The 15,489-nt window shown below is 41.6% G+C and overlaps 2 protein-coding genes across 8 annotated transcripts in view; both read right to left on the bottom strand.

Annotated features, from left to right (window-relative positions):
• Positions 1-15,489, bottom strand: part of LOC123975176 (basement membrane-specific heparan sulfate proteoglycan core protein-like) — a gene marked incomplete at its 3' end in the record, with an annotated part of 647,231 nt that overhangs the window by 26,631 nt on the left and 605,111 nt on the right. For all 7 annotated transcript variants that reach the window (XM_046056411.1, XM_046056415.1, XM_046056416.1 and 4 more), the window contains 20 exon segments: positions 28-141; positions 222-452; positions 692-784; positions 874-966; positions 4,552-4,743; positions 5,232-5,372; positions 5,493-5,557; positions 5,735-5,805; positions 11,367-11,453; positions 11,690-11,817; positions 12,012-12,125; positions 12,589-12,700; positions 12,820-12,938; positions 13,049-13,228; positions 13,523-13,696; positions 13,907-14,047; positions 14,189-14,250; positions 14,540-14,598; positions 14,748-14,834; positions 15,075-15,202. In XM_046056411.1, coding sequence (XP_045912367.1) covers positions 28-141; positions 222-452; positions 692-784; positions 874-966; positions 4,552-4,743; positions 5,232-5,372; positions 5,493-5,557; positions 5,735-5,805; positions 11,367-11,453; positions 11,690-11,817; positions 12,012-12,125; positions 12,589-12,700; positions 12,820-12,938; positions 13,049-13,228; positions 13,523-13,696; positions 13,907-14,047; positions 14,189-14,250; positions 14,540-14,598; positions 14,748-14,834; positions 15,075-15,202 — 2,391 coding nt within the window.
• LOC123975201 lies at positions 1,586-3,596 on the bottom strand. Its single transcript, XM_046056472.1, has 3 exons — positions 2,788-3,596; positions 2,628-2,678; positions 1,586-1,970 (listed from the first exon to the last, which is right to left on the bottom strand). Exons 1-3 carry the CDS (start codon positions 3,148-3,150, stop codon positions 1,713-1,715), a joined length of 672 nt encoding a protein of 223 aa, XP_045912428.1. The 5' UTR covers positions 3,151-3,596; the 3' UTR covers positions 1,586-1,712.

The following is a 15,489-nucleotide window of genomic DNA, read 5'->3' as shown; positions in this document are numbered from 1 at the left end:
TCAGTACACTATTCTAGTGCTTCATACCGTGCAGATGCCAGTCTCAGGGTGGCAGGAGTCAGAGTGGCCATTGCATTCACAGAGCTCACAGTGGCCAAGATATAAACCTCCTCCAGTGCGAGTATATCCAGGTGCACAGTCCTTAAAGAGGCATGTGATTTACACAATGAAGTCAACAATGCAGAAACATTCTGATAAATTCAAAAAGACTGAATAATTACCTGGCAAGAGAGTCCCTGGTATCCAGGTGGGCAGCGGCACTGCTCCACCTCAAAGGCCTGTGCCAAGCCGCTGTAGTTAGGCACTGCAACTTCCATGCTGATATCAAAGATGCTGGAGGACCGCATCTCAGTGGAGAAGGATGCTCGAATCAGGATGTCATCCAGATCAGCCAAAACCATCATCAGGTGCTCTCGGGTGGCTGGCATGCCATCAGGGCGACGCCAGTTTTCCTGTGAAACAGAACGAAAGCTTATTGTTCAATTTAGTATATTTTAATTTGAACTAAAATTATATTTTGATAAATAATAATGAATAATGTGATCATTTATTTAGGAAAATTGCCTTTTTGCTTTCCCTTCTCCAGAAGGAGAGGTCAGGTTCAGTCACAAAGGTCACTTCAACAGCCCAGATGCTTGCAGATACACTTTCTGTTCAACGTGTAACAGCTGTGCTGTTATGAGCCACTCACCTCTTTGAAGACAACCTCAAACTGGTGAGTCTCTCTGCTGCCCTGCTGCCTCCTCTGCCAGGGCTGACGGGCTACCAAAGTGATGTCGTTACCCTACAGGAACAACACTGACAGGTGAGTAAATGCTACAAATGCATGTAACCATGGGAGCAAACATTGAATCAGCATGACAGCATACTCACAATAATCTGGATGTCACCATCATCAAGTAGCGTTCCTCTTGGACCAGCCACATAGGAGATGGTGTATTTAAGCTTACCACCATAAGAACCCACCTAAAACAGGATTAGTAAGGAAGAAGCTTTAGATCTTTTGCTAGGTCAAACAGTGCTGCAAAAATGAATGCCAGATGGCTACTTAGAGCTGCACAGTGTGTGCAGTTACATCAAATCCGATGCACTAGAAGTTTGTAAAGGATCAAAGGAAAAAGATTTTTGGGACATTTGAGAGGTACCATGTTAGCAGGATTTAGTTTGTTTACTGTGAAAACAGTTAATATAATGTCTTCTATAGCTCTGGGATGGAGCTTCCTAAATAACCCTGATGATGTCATAGTTGTCATCTGGGTTATCTGATCGATCTTGGGTTAAAGCTTAAAGTCTTTAACAGAAAAACTGGGGGTGTGGGTTGAAACAATGGTGAATTTAGAATGTAGGGGGGTTCTAATAAAATATGCTATCTACCTGCATTTTTGGAATTGTAGGATTCAAGGTTTTTGGAGGCCCATGATAGACTAAAAGTCAGGATATCTTGGCCTCTGCTGCTTAAATTTTGACCATTCTTTTTCTTTATTATTCTCTTTTGAGTCCCTTCTATAGAAGAAGATATGACTTTTGCCGTTTGTATTTTGAGCCCTTCTTGAATTAAATTAGGTAAAGAGTAGTATGGAATATTTCTAGTTTTCTAATTGTATGTAACAGATGGAGTGTGTGTTGATTATAAACAAAAAAATATACTTGTCATGGTACATGGCACAAGTCTCTCTTACAAGTGGTCACTTGGAGGGATGGCTGGGACAAAGTTAATGGGCATAGGGAGTGTGGACATCTGAGGGACTGGGTAGAAGGGAGTATGAGGATGAGGGCTGAAGGGCAGTGAGAAGGCTGAGGCATACTAAAGGTGCTGTATTTTCTGTGACCTCGAAGGGTTGACCCGAGGTAGGGAGGGGGCGTCCCCCCAATGTTTTCACTGTTACCTTATCCCCTTTGAACTGCGCTGGGAGCTGCCAGTAGAGCAGATCATCCTGGTGCAAGCTGAAACCTTTGTAGACCAGAGCATACTGAGAGGCAGAGGAGGAAGGAGAATAAGCCACAGATGGAGAGAGAGGCAACAAGACTAAAATCATAAGAAGGCAGAGAAGCAGTACAAGCAGGCAAGCATGTCGAAAAGCAAAGCCCTACAAGAATCCCAAGACAAATGTGAGACATACAGCTAAACTCTTTTAAGTGCATGTTTTCTAGTAAGAGTGCTATTAAAGACCCCACTGACAGTTGGATAACAGCATGGAAGTCGCATTGTGCCTTGTCTGACAACTAAAACACCAACTTCCACTGTCAATAATGTGAAAATGACAGCTTAAGACATGCTTCAATAAGAGGCTGTTTTAAACCAGACAACAGTATAATGAAAGACCATTGTAAAACCACTGTTTCTCTCAAGTGGACAATTACAGTGACAGCACTGAGTGGGAGCTATTTGCTTAACAATGGAAAATACCACCCAGTCAAGCACTGGGATTCTGTGAATTAGCTATTCTTTGGTAACTTTAAACTAAATACATTCTGCATTGCTTTAGTAGATCATAATTGTAATCTGTTATGTGCTGTTGTGAGTTTCTGAACTAAACATTAACTACGCTGGACAAATTGAGTACACTTACAGCATTACAGTGTCCTATGAGACATGAAGTAATCCAGTCAGTCATGCCACTGTCTACCTTGCTGTCCCCAGAAGCACTAGCAGAAGTCTTGCTCACTGTGTTCTTGCTCTGTTGATCCACAGCAGGGCCAGCCCCCAAGAGGAAATACAAGGAGTCACCAATATGGCCAAGAAACAAAAAGGCTCGTAAACCTCTCGCAAACTCTGACTGAGTGTACCTGCAGACGAGGAGCACGGCCTGGGGAATAGTGTTGGGGTCTGGTTGGTTTAACAGAAGAGGTGATACCAGACGGAGGAGACGGAGGGCTCAGATTACGTAAAGACCATCGAGAGGAGGAAGATGTTGGGACCAGAGAAGAAGAAGAGGAAGAGAATGAGGAGGAGGATTTAGAGGAGGGAACGAATCGAGGTGAACCAGCTTGTCCATTGGAGAAGTTAGAGAAGAGTGCCCAGACTTCATCATCCAGCTGTCTGATATTACCCTGGGGAGGCAAAAAGTGGGGTACCAGAGATAGAGAAGATACATAACCATGGGAAGAGTCAAAGTGATAGGGGCGGGGTTCAGAATTTAGTTCTTCCATGATGTACACTGATGTACATCACTGTAAGAAGGTGAACATGCTAAGTCATGCTTTTTAGTCTATGATGCTTCGATGTGCTGCACAACAAGGCTCTGGTTGTTTGTTTTCACTCCCAACAGCATCAACAAATTCTTGCACTGTAGAAACTTCCTTGCAACTATGCCAACTCTTTGTGATTCACACACATGCAAATGCTCACGCAGAGTTTGACGACATGCTCCTGCTCGGAGACCCTTCATCAAACTGAGGTGATTCTCCATGCTGCTACATGTATACACTGAGGGGATCTATTTCCATAGATGTCCACAAACTCTCACTGTTTTAGCTTATAACAACAGAAACACTGTGCATTAATTATTCTCATTAGATGTGCGAGTGCTGCCTTCACAACAACATACTACAGTGCTGTTCACACAAAATACCTGGCTAGCTCTTTTGGATCTGTGGGTGTCTTTACGTTCAGAGGCCATTAGGTTCCAGATGGAAGCATCCTTCCTTAGTTGCTCCTCTGGTAAGTGCAAGTCACTCTATTGATGTGGAAAAAGCAAGCTCTTTGATCACTTTCCTTATCAGTGAGCTGATGGTATTTGGGAGTGTTATGGCAGTGTTATTTAAGAAAGTTAAACTGTATGAAGCTCTTTAATGGACCATTAATGATCAATCCATTTACATGGCTCATGTGAGGCGGAGCAGAAAGCAATTTCTGTGTGCAATACGCGTGGCCAAATCTAGACGCCCTAGTGGCCACCTTCAGCTGCAAGCTGCAAACACTGCTGAAAAATACCATGCTTCTAATATGCAGTAAACATCAAGAAATTATTAAAACCATAAAACATAATGTGTATCCATAATGTATGAATATGCACCACATAAAAAGTACAATGTATGGCATTCAGTGTTTCACACAATACCACATCAACAGTTATTTCACATGCCAGACAACACTGTACTTCAAACTAAAGTCACGATGACAACCACTGACTGACATTACTGTACCTGCTCTGCTCGTTTCACGCGAGCAAAGAAAGAATCTTTCTATAGAGAGTGCAAGGGGCAAACACAAAAACACGGAGAGCTATGTTATGTAAGTGAGCACTGGGGCCATTAAATTTGTGCACATTATTTTACCCTGTGAATACACAGATTTAAGGAGATGAAACAAAATGTAGCGATGGAGGCAAAGAAGGCTGAACAATGGACTGAAAAGGCAGTCTGCTTGAAAAGAAAGAGTGGCTAAGGTTTGAAATAAGACAAAGCAGCAAAACGGACACAGCGATAGGATAGCAGCAGTCTGCAAGTTTCTGATGATCGCTGCCCCTTATATACAGTATTAAGGGGTTCATGGTCTTGTTTGGGCTACTTCTACAGAATTAGCCGCTATATGTGCTCTTTGATACTGACCTTGTCTCCCTGGTAGACCCCTGGAAGCTGCCAGTAATGAGGCTCTTGTCCCAGGTAGTCAAAGTTGCTGTAGGACAGCTGAGTGCCTTCAGTGGAAATCTCAACAGTGAAACCTGTGGAGATGCGATTGGTGCGCTGACGGTTGACCAGAGCGAATCCCTGAAAGTTTCCTGGAGAAAAGACTGAGGACACCTGCAAGAGCACATTTGGAAATACAATCAAGCAGAAGATGCAGTAAAAAAACAAGAATGTAAATAATAAAGTGATAAAAATTACTGCTAACTCTACGCAGCAGTTTTGATCGTGACAAACAACAATAGGGTGCTTATGCATCACTGGAGCTTGGGAAAAGAGAATAAAAAAGGTAAAACCAAAGAAAGCAGGGAGATATCAGTCAATCTCTGGCAAACAGTACTGATGGATGTGATCTCACTGGCTTGGAACCACTGGTGTGATGAGAACAAATTTAGACTTCCCTGAATTTAGACCACACACATCTTTTCTGTTTGAAATAAATGTTTAACTCAGTTGCTGATATGATTTTTGCTCCTGCATAGCTGCTTTATCCAGTGCAACTGTACATTTGGTTTGGTTGTTCAGATGTTTAAATGGTTTCTTCTCGAAGCATATACTATTGCACTGCTGCTGTGTCACTGTCATATACGACGTGAAGGCCTTACCAGATCTCTGTAGTAAGTAGAACTGGAGCACTGCTGAGTGACGCCCATACAGAAACAGGACAAGCAGCCATCTTTGTTTTCCGGGCTGAGATGGAAGGTTCCAGACTTACAGTTAGAGCAAGATGGGCCTTCAACGTTCATCTGCAACACAGTATCAAGGAAATGAGATACAAGGCAATCAGTCCATTCTAGTGGGAAAGTGGATACAAAAGACAACAACAACCAGAGAGTTGGTGTAAAAAAGTCTCTTTGTTTGATCACCTTGCAGCGGCACACACCACCATTGCAGCCTTCACTTCCTCTTTGGTCACAGTTATAGCAGTTAACTGTAACAGGGAAGTAAAGCATATAGTTAAAGTACGTACCAGCTCTCTATTTAAAAGCACTTTATTAAATCCAGATTAATGACATGAATGGAATCTTTGCAACTTTTGTTAACATGAAAACAAACCAGAAGATAGAACAATATCTGTCATGTTACTGAATTAAAATACAGCATGTACCATTGACTTCATTGTTGCCAACATTACATCTCTGTCCAAGCAGTGGGTTGCCAGTGTATCCTGCAGCACATCTGAAATAAAAATAGACAATGTGTTTAAGTAAATATTTCCAGTCAAGGAGGATACATGTTTTAAACCAAAGAACAATGAGGCAGGAAGCTGGGAAGTTTGCAAAACATGATACATTTGATGAATCGTGTCCTTAGGGTAGTCTTCTTGACCCAAGGCAGACATCAACTATGAACAAAGGACTGAGTCATTCAGACAAGGAACATACAAACAATTCTGTTATTCCATTCAGTAAGTACACATACATACACTAAGCACTAGTCTTATATTCACATCGCTTTTGCATTTAATACAATAAGATCATGAAATATTGCTTGCACTGGAGATGGATGAAGCATAGCAGCTGCTAAAACATTCAACATGTCTCAGATGTTGATTCCATCTCTCATAAGTGTGATGCTGCTGAAATGGAGGAACACCCTTGCACAGGAAAAGAAACGTTCAGAAAGAATCAGAAAAATATCACCAGATTTCCAAAAAACTAAAAGATTTCCAAATATAGAACTCATTTCAGAAAAAAAGCAGTGGGGATAGTTGCTATAATGAGTTGCAGAAGAAGATGCTAAGCTGCTAAAAAGGAAGGTTATTTCTGTCACTGTGACATAGCAAAGCATTACACCTTCAACCCAAGCGAACAATGCCACTGCCACCAGAGCAAAGGCTAATCCATTCAGAGATCCGTGAAGGCGACTGCTATCAGTCTTACCTCGCCTGTTCTCTGGCAGGTCCGCAGTTCAACAGCCAACAAGAGGACTTCCATGTTATGAACTTGCTTTGGGAAACCCTATTCAAACTAACTCCTGAGGTGTACAGTAGTTTCTAAAGTGTGGTTAACTCCTTCCTTCCAGTCAGTGTTGTTTTATAGATTTAAAATTAAGGATGATTCTCGATACACAGGGATATAGAAAAATATACATCCAAATAGATCATGTGAATATGCTAAAAATGTTCATACCTAAAGGCTATTAAGAAAGGACATACAGCTAATGATAAATATAACATGACAAACTGTGGTGTTACATGACATTAAGATGAAACTAAACAATTTCACAAACATGCATTCCTTACATTTCTCTAAATACTGATGCTGGCAGTTTTTCAGTGACAGACCAAGCCTTGTCGTCCCTAGTGGAAATATTGGGGGGGTCAGCATCAAATGATTTGGTCTGAACAACTACTGGCCAGATTGCCTTGAAAATAATTATGAATACTTATGGTCTCCAGAAGATGATTCCAGTTGTTTTCAGGCACATATGACCTTTCTTATAGTGGCAAAAAATATCAACAGGTACATAAGAAATATCAAAAATAAAATACCATTGCAGTACAATGTCATCCTCCACAGATGATGAACCCCCTCCACTTTAGCCACACCATGAGCTTTTTGGTAGAATAATGCTGGTGTCAAATTATGTACATATTTGACACAATATGTTTGACAAAAAGATTTCCAAAACAAAAGGCTAGATTTCAATTAAATCTACTGTGAGCATCTTTGGTCCACAGGGAATTAAGTTATATTGCTTGTGGTAAGCCTATGACCTTTTTATCCTTTTGATGCATTAAAAATAATCTACAGCTAAATGCTAGCATGCTAACATTCTCACAAATACAATGCTAACATTGAGCAGATATTGAGCAAGCATAATTCATCCATGATTACCATATTAATTTAGCATGTTAGCATAGAACATTTGCTAATTAGCACTAAACAGACAGCTGAAGCTGATGGGACTGTCATTAGTCCGATCAAAACAGTTATTTTTTCGACCATAAATGTCTGTCACAAAGTTAATGGCAATTTAACAGTCTGTACCAAAGTGGTGGACCGACAGAACTATACTGGCAAAACAAAATAAGTATTGTGCTTCCCTTCCAATCTTTTCATACTGATGCATATTATTATTATTGCAGCATGTACAGCCACTAGCAGGATGTTAGATTGTTAATTTTGTGTGTAATGTACTGGAACTTTCTCTTGAAATTAAACATTTTAACTAATCTTCTTCAGACATTTGAGAAAAAAATACCCTAAATGTACATGTTAGGGCTCTTTGAGTAAAAACATTCAGCACAGAAGGCATAAAATGCGAACAATATGTAACTTTGTCCTCAAAGGCTTTTCCAGAACACCAACACAAATAATTTAAAGCACCATTGAAGACATACCCATGTGAATGCAGGAAGCAAGAATGATAGGCATGAGGTTTTCAAAATGTCCTAAAAAGGGTTGGTGCTCGTGGTGATACTTGAGGTAGTCTGAGCATAACACAATGGACAAATGTATACACATAAGTGGTACTAATGCTAAGCTATGTCTTCATAGCAGTATGCTGTGCAATAGTTCCGACTCTAATAAAATACACCTTAAAAGCCATTACTATCAAAATCATAACACCACATTAGAATTGGATTGAACACTGACAATCCCTCTAAATTAACACAGTGTCATTAAATCACTCCCTTCATAAAGTTCCACTGATGTGATTTTAGTAACGGACATAAATATCAGGATAAGAGCCTAGAAATTGAAACAATGGGAAACAATACTGAAAATAGGGCTGGGCAAAAATTTCATAGATAATTATAACAATAAATGTTATCATTATTTCTTTTCAAGTTTAAAGGTGGATTATTGATATTGAGTGGAAATTGAAGAAACCAGATGGTTAATTGTGGTTTTAAACCATTTTTTTTATGGTCAGAAAATGCCAAACATTTGCCAAACAGTTAACAAAAAAAGTAGAACATTCAAAACAATTATGATAAAATCTTTTTTTTTAAATATGCATGAGTTAAATTTTTCCTCGACAAAATAAATATCTTAATCAAAAAATTAAGTACTAATTCGCTTGTGATTCAAATGAATTAAATCAAACATTTATTGTACATTTGCTATATTGTTACTGAGGAAAATCATATCGCGATAATTATCACTGTTGTTTTATTGCCCAGCCCTAATTGAAACAGAAGATTATTCCCTAGTCATCAGGGATAATTTTGATAGGAATGGCCAGCCTTCCCAAGACAACATGAAGAGAGCCCTCTTGATTGTTTTTCTTCTTTTCAGATGTGTGATCTCCTTTCAAGAGCCGCAGTAGGTCCAAAACACCAGAATGACGGTTTGTCTTCTTTTTCTGCTGGGGATTTTTAGTTATTTTCTTCACAGTGGTAGCCTTAGTTTTAAGGGGAGTTGACTTCCTTCTCACTGTTGTGTTAGACTTATTCTTCACAGTAGTAGTCTTGGTTTTAATAGGAGTCATTGTCCTTTTTAAAGTTGTATTAGACTTCTTTGCTGTTGTGGTTGTGGCTGTGTTTGCAGAACTCTTTGTTTTCTGAGAGACCTTATATGTGTTGCGCTCCGTCTTTTTCTCATTTTGGTTAAATTTACCCTTGTGTGACTTTGAGGATTTCTTTGAATGGCCATCTGAAGACTGACCACCCTTCTGAACCTTTGGAACTGGTGCATCTGATCTTAATACCTTGTTAAGTCCCTTGTTTTTGACAGGTAATGCAGAATCCTTTTTATTAGCCTGGTCAGGCTTTGCAGACTTTGATTTGTGAGATGGTGGCTCTAGTTGAAATTTAGTGATTGCAATTTCTTTTTGAACTTGCTTTGGTTTTGTTTTGCTTTGCTGTGAAACAGCTGTCACAGCGGAACTTCTGCTCCTACTTTCTGGCCTTTTTGTTTCAGGCTTCACAGTAGCTTGAGATTTAGAAGTAGTCCTAGGTTTCATCAGGGTGGTCTTCATCTTGATCGTTGACCTTGTTGAGTCTTGACTTTTGGATGACCTAGTGACTAATTGGAGCTGTGTAATGTTTTTTACTGGTGTAGTGGTGGCTGCTGATTTGACTTTTTTCTCTCTCCGAGGAGCAGAAGTGGGTTTGTTCAAGGGCAGGCCTGGGGTAGGTATGCTTTTTGGCACTGTGGCTCTTCTGTTGAATGGTGTTTCAGTAGGTACAATTCTGACTGGAGGCTGAGGTGTTGAGTACAACGGGACTGCGAGGACTGTGGCGAGTGAAGGCAGAGCCCTCTTTTCTTGCACCGAATGGGAAGTGTGTCTGGCACGTTTCATCTTGTTCATCTCCTGAGCCAGGGCAGTGAAGCCGTCAATTAGGATCTCCAGCCTTCCCTCCAGTCTGTTCAGACGGTCCTCAATGTCTGTGTGGCTCTTCTCCAACTTGCTAATCTTCTTGTTCTTTTCCCTAGCTGACTGGATAGTGAGGAGCTCCATCAGCTGGGAGCTGAGATGACTCTGCTGGTCCTCTATACTATGAATGCTCTCCTTAATATCAAGTGTGTTTTGTTCCAGCATGCTCAGGCGCTTGTTAAAGGTATTCAGGTGAATCCGGAGTAAGTGCTGTAAGCTGGAGTGTCTTGTCTCTGGCCTGGGTGTGAACCTTGGTGGGAGTCTGGGTGCTGATCTGTTAGGGGTGACAATGCCCATCCCAGCTACTGCAGTGGAATGGATAGTACGTTGAGCTGCAGTAGACAGTAACGTCCTAGTAGGAATGATGATTGTTCCTATAGTAGTAGGTAACTGGTAGTCAATTTCATCGTCATCATCATCGTCATCATCACCATCATCATTTCCACTGCCATACAGTACTATGTCATTCTCCCAGCTGAAATTGAACACTGCTTCAGCTCCACATCCCACAGGTAGGAGGCCCTCTATCTGCTTCTCCAGGAAGGGATCCCCACAACTGTCTGCAGACGGCATCTCTTCTCTTAATGTCAAAACAGTAGAATCATGTATGATGCAGACAGAGACGTTCAAATAATAAATTATACTGTATTTACGTTTCGTCTTACACCCAAGTCACCTCATCATCTTTGCCCTCAGAGCAACAAAGATCGATTGGCCAGACAGGAGTCCTCATAAATGCCACATCTACATTTATGTTGTTGAGACCAAGAAAATACATTTGGTCTGTGCACACACAGAGATCACATAAACCAACACCTTAAAATGTCGCTACCAGCTAAGCACAAAGCTGAAGCAGAAAGCAACCTCTGAGAATGCTTTTGGAGGTAAAGGACAGAAGAAAGCGAAGTAAGATCTAAAGCCAACTAAGCTTAAGGTTTCCTCAGGACATACAGCAATGTTATTTCTCCTTTGGATCATTTCTTTTCCATGAACAATAAAATCTGAGTGTTGACATTCTCAGTACCACCAAAGGACCCTTTTCCACTAAGATACATATATCACAACAGAAATGACCTTACATTTTGCAAATCAATAAATCCAAGAAAACAATATCCACCAACAAAACAGGACATATCGCAAAACTTCACAGGTACATCAGAATGGGTGGCACAGCTTTGCATCTCCCATCCCTCCACTGACACCACTCAATCACAACTGCTGGGAAAAAACCAGCGATGCAAACCACAGACATGCTTACATCTGTTTCCTGTGAATGAATTCAGTTGGTGCTACTGCCAGCCCCTGCTAACCTTGCTGCCGGCCCGCCCAGTATCCCCCAAACACTGAGCAGGATCCAGAGGACCATGACAGGAAGACAGGGAGGAAAAGAAAAGAGAAGAAGGTTGGCTTACCTTTCACAGCGTCGGCCAGTGTATCCCTGTGGACAGTTGTCACAAGTCGGCTGACCATCAGACTCCAGATAACAGGTCGGGGAGAATCTGTGCCAAAGGGGGGCCACACACACCATGAGGATGATCTTTATGGAATTAAACATGTTGTTTCATATACAGATTGATCTCTGGTTATTATGGCCATTTAAAATATATATGGTATCAGATTCTGCATTGCACAGTTTACTTTGCCTAATGTAGCATTAAACAGAATAGTTAAAAGTAATTTACACCAACTGAATAAAACTGACACAAGTTTAAAAGACTTTAAGACATGAACTCACTGGTTGCTGGAAGCGGTTCCAGGACAGGGGCAGGGCTGGCAGGCCTGAGCATCGCCTGTTAAAGGGTTTCCATAGAAACCAGACTGACAGCGTTCACACCTCGGCCCGGCAGTGTTATGGAGACATTGCTTTTGGCCAGGATACACAAATAAAGAAGAGGTGAGATCCACAGAACAGTTGAATATACAGTACTTGCGAGTGACAGTGTGTTTCCACATGTTGAGATTCGCCAAGAAACCATTAGTGCATTCCACTGCAGAGATCAAAGTATGTTCAACATTGGCAAAGAACTGACAGAGAAGAAGAATGGCATAAAACCTACCAGACACCTGCCGCTCTCCGGGTCACAGCTGCTGGCGTGACCATTGCAGTCGCACCTCTCACAAGTGCCCAGGTAAAGGCCAGAGCTGGTCCGAGTGTAACCTTCATCACACTCCTGCAACAACATGGAAAAACACCTCAGGTGAGAAACAAGTGATGACAAAGAGGAATATGTCTTTGTTCCACTGCAGCAGGGAGACAGACTGCAATTATTATCAAGGACTGTAATGGAAAAAACAGACTTTACTATGCTATTCTTAACAAGTTTAGGCATAGCTGTGATTGCCTTAATTTTCTTTAATTTTTCAAATGAAACCAAATCAAATTTACTAATCTAGAGCATGAAAGTTCATCTTCAATTACTTCAATTTGTTTGAGTCAGCATATTGAGTTTGCTCAAATGTCATGGACATGGCTCAATTTTGATCCTACCATACGTTGCGTGATGACAAATAAGCCATGTCCACAACAACTGGGAAATGCAGATAAATGCAAAAAAAGTTAGTGAGTGGAACTTCAGTTAAGGTTTTCTTTTGTTAAATTAAACTTAACTACTTCTCTGAAATATGCATGCATACCTGGCAAGAAGGTCCTCTGTATCCCTGAGGGCAGGCACACTCTTCCACCTCCATAGCACGTTCATTACCAGTGGCTTGAGGATCAGCAATGTCCATCCTGATGTCTGAGACACTATTTAACACAAAAAACACACAATTAACAATGCACTTTATAGTTACCATTAACTATAATGCTCTTGGATTAATTTTGATGTCTGTGCTGTCCAGTGTCAGAGGAACCTCCCACCGTACCTGCTCTCAACCATGTTGGCTGCGTAGGTGGCCCTGATCATGAAGACAGTAATGTCAGCCAGAGCCATTAGCAGGTGCTCACGAGTGCACGGCTGCCCATCAGCGCGACGCCATGCAGACTATTAGCCAGAGGCATGTAGAACGGAGAAAAGAGAAAGTTAGTCTACTAACATTGTGTAATGATTTGGATTCAGCTAAATGATTATTCCCTTTGAACAATGAAACACACCTCTCTGAAGGTCACAGTGACAGTTTGAGGGATACGTGGGAGAGGCTTGGTCTCAGAGTAGTGTTCCAGGAAGATGCCATTGCCCTGGAGAACCACATCTGGCTGACCGTCAATCACCAGTGAGCGCTGAAACGGTTCAAAGCTCACTGTGTAGCGAAGCTCCCCACCATAGGCCGTCACCTGGTAGCAACATGGAGAAGCTCATCTTAACAAAACTGAATAGTGGAAAGGTATTTCACCCTTATGATACTGTGGGGGAAGTCATAAGACACCCACGTTGGGATTCAATGTGAATTCAAGCCAAAGGTTCAAAGGAGGCTAGCTGTGTGGATAAGTGCAGCTTTTTCACCTGACAACATGTTAAGGCATGACTCAGTGTGACAGAAAGGGCAGAGAAATCTAGCTTGACTAACACTTCACAGTTGTTTCCTCTCCTCTCCCTAGCCTGCTCTCTACTTTGTTGTTTTTCCCTACCTTATCTCCTCTGAAGCTCTCAGGCAGCACCCAGTAGTAGATGTCGTTGGGGACACTGGAGAAGGAGCGGTAGACAACTTCTGAGGAGCCCTTCTGGGAGATGCCTTCAGAGATAGTTTTAGTGTTGGCGCTGTTAGAGAGGGTGAAGAGCTGCCCGTTCACCCCTCCTCGCACCTGAGAGACACAAACAATTTGTCTGAATGAGATATGAACTAAGATTTACACATGCTCACACTTGAGCGCAATCACTGTTTGCACATTGCATCTCACCATTTAGCATCTGAAAGGACTTGCTGATACAGCATGACTGCACAAACAGTGAGTCAAACATTGATACCAAAAATATTCACCCCTCCCTTTACCATTGGTAGCTTGGCAAAGTACCTGATGTCTCTTCCAAGTGGAGCTGGCGCACTGTTTAGTGACGCCCATACAGAAACAACGTAGACAGCCCTCAGGGTTAGCCTGTGACAGGTGGAAGAACCCTGGCTTACACTCATCACAAAGAGCGCCTGCCACATTGTTCTGTACATACACACAGAAACAAACACAAGCACATATGTAATCCATCTGCTTGTGGAGAATAAAACACTAAGACACGTCAGCCTCACAAACTACAAATTAAAAACAGATTTCACAAATTCACCAGTTTACTATACTGCTTACCTTGCAGCTGCATGGTCTGCTATTGGAGCTGATAGCTCCTCTGTTATCACACGTGGAGCTTTCTGCAGGGAGAGAGCAGTGGAAAGAAGATGACATATTTGCAGGAAAGTGCACCCGGGAGTGTTCCAGCCATTCTGCATACCTGAGCCATGACTATATACTCTTGCCTACTGTAACACCAGGGGAAACCCCATGGTAATCATTACACAGGGTTAAGACCTCCTTGCAGTAATGTCGGTGGATGAATGAGGACCATAACAGGTAAAACAATCCAGGTGCAGCTTCTGTCGATTTCATGCCCAAAAATGAGAATTTAAAAAATGTCGGTGCAAGTGTTGAATGTATACTCACGGTGAGGAACACATTTTCCATTAGGCAAAAGGGGGTTACCCTGGTAACCAGAAGCACACCTGAAATACAATAAAAATACAAGAGATAATTGATGATAAATATGACATTAATCATTAAAAAAATTTATACCTTTTTTTATCAATTATGTTACTGCCATATCCAAACTATTTTAACTCAAAGGCACAAATAACGGTATCAGTTTCCTCACTTTTCACAGCGTCTTCCTGTGTAGCCGGGCCTGCAGGCATCACATGTTGGCTGTTGGTCAACATCTAGGAAGCAGGTGTCAGAAAACCTACAAAGACCAACAAAAAAGCCATAGATTAAAATGTACAACAGTGGGTTAATGAGTAGCATGTTGAATGAATAAACCAGTGCTCAAATATCTGAATGAGCTCATCTTTTGGGATTAAAAAACCGCAGGGCAAAACAGCTCATCGTTTTCCCACTGTGTGTGGTATGTGGGCGTGTATGTGTCTGCCCCTATTAGTACAGTAGATGTGTGTGTGTGGTCTGGGTGGGTCTGTGACCTTACCGCCGTGAGGTCTCATAGTACGGGCAGGGGCAGGGCTTGCAGTCATCGGAGCGACCTCGGCTGGGGTCACCAAAGTAGCCTGAGCGACACTTGTCACACTGAGGGCCCTCTGTGTTGTGCTGGCAGCTCTGTGGCAGGGAGAACACACTGGTAATTCTCTAGCATGGATGCCACTTAAAATAGTTTAAAAGTAGTAGTTTGACTATTTGGGAAATACACGTATTAATTTTCTTGCTGAGAATTACATGAGAAGATCAATATCACTTTTGTGTCTGTAAATATGATATATAAGCCAGGAGTTGATTAGCTTTGCATAAATACTGGAAGAAAGGGGAAACAGCTAGCCTTTGAAAATCCACCAACCATACCTCTAAAGTGAACTAATTAAAACATAATATCTCATTTGTTTAATCTG

Source organism: Micropterus dolomieu, linkage group LG08 (genome assembly GCF_021292245.1).
Source record: "Micropterus dolomieu isolate WLL.071019.BEF.003 ecotype Adirondacks linkage group LG08, ASM2129224v1, whole genome shotgun sequence".
Lineage (NCBI taxonomy): Eukaryota > Metazoa > Chordata > Actinopteri > Centrarchiformes > Centrarchidae > Micropterus > Micropterus dolomieu.
This window is presented reverse-complemented; position numbering and strand designations above follow the sequence as displayed.

Bases quoted from the DNA above. Each gene is read 5' to 3' on its own strand.
- LOC123975201 (XM_046056472.1), bottom strand. From the start codon at position 3,150: ATGGAAGAACTAAATTCTGAACCCCGCCCCTATCACTTTGACTCTTCC. The intron at 2,679-2,787 runs GTACACTCAGTC...GTGGATCAACAG, and splicing joins GCCGTGCTCCTCGTCTGCAG to AGCAAGAACACAGTGAGCAA. The intron at 1,971-2,627 runs GTAGACAGTGGC...TCTGCCTCTCAG, and splicing joins GTGCTTCTGGGGACAGCAAG to TATGCTCTGGTCTACAAAGG.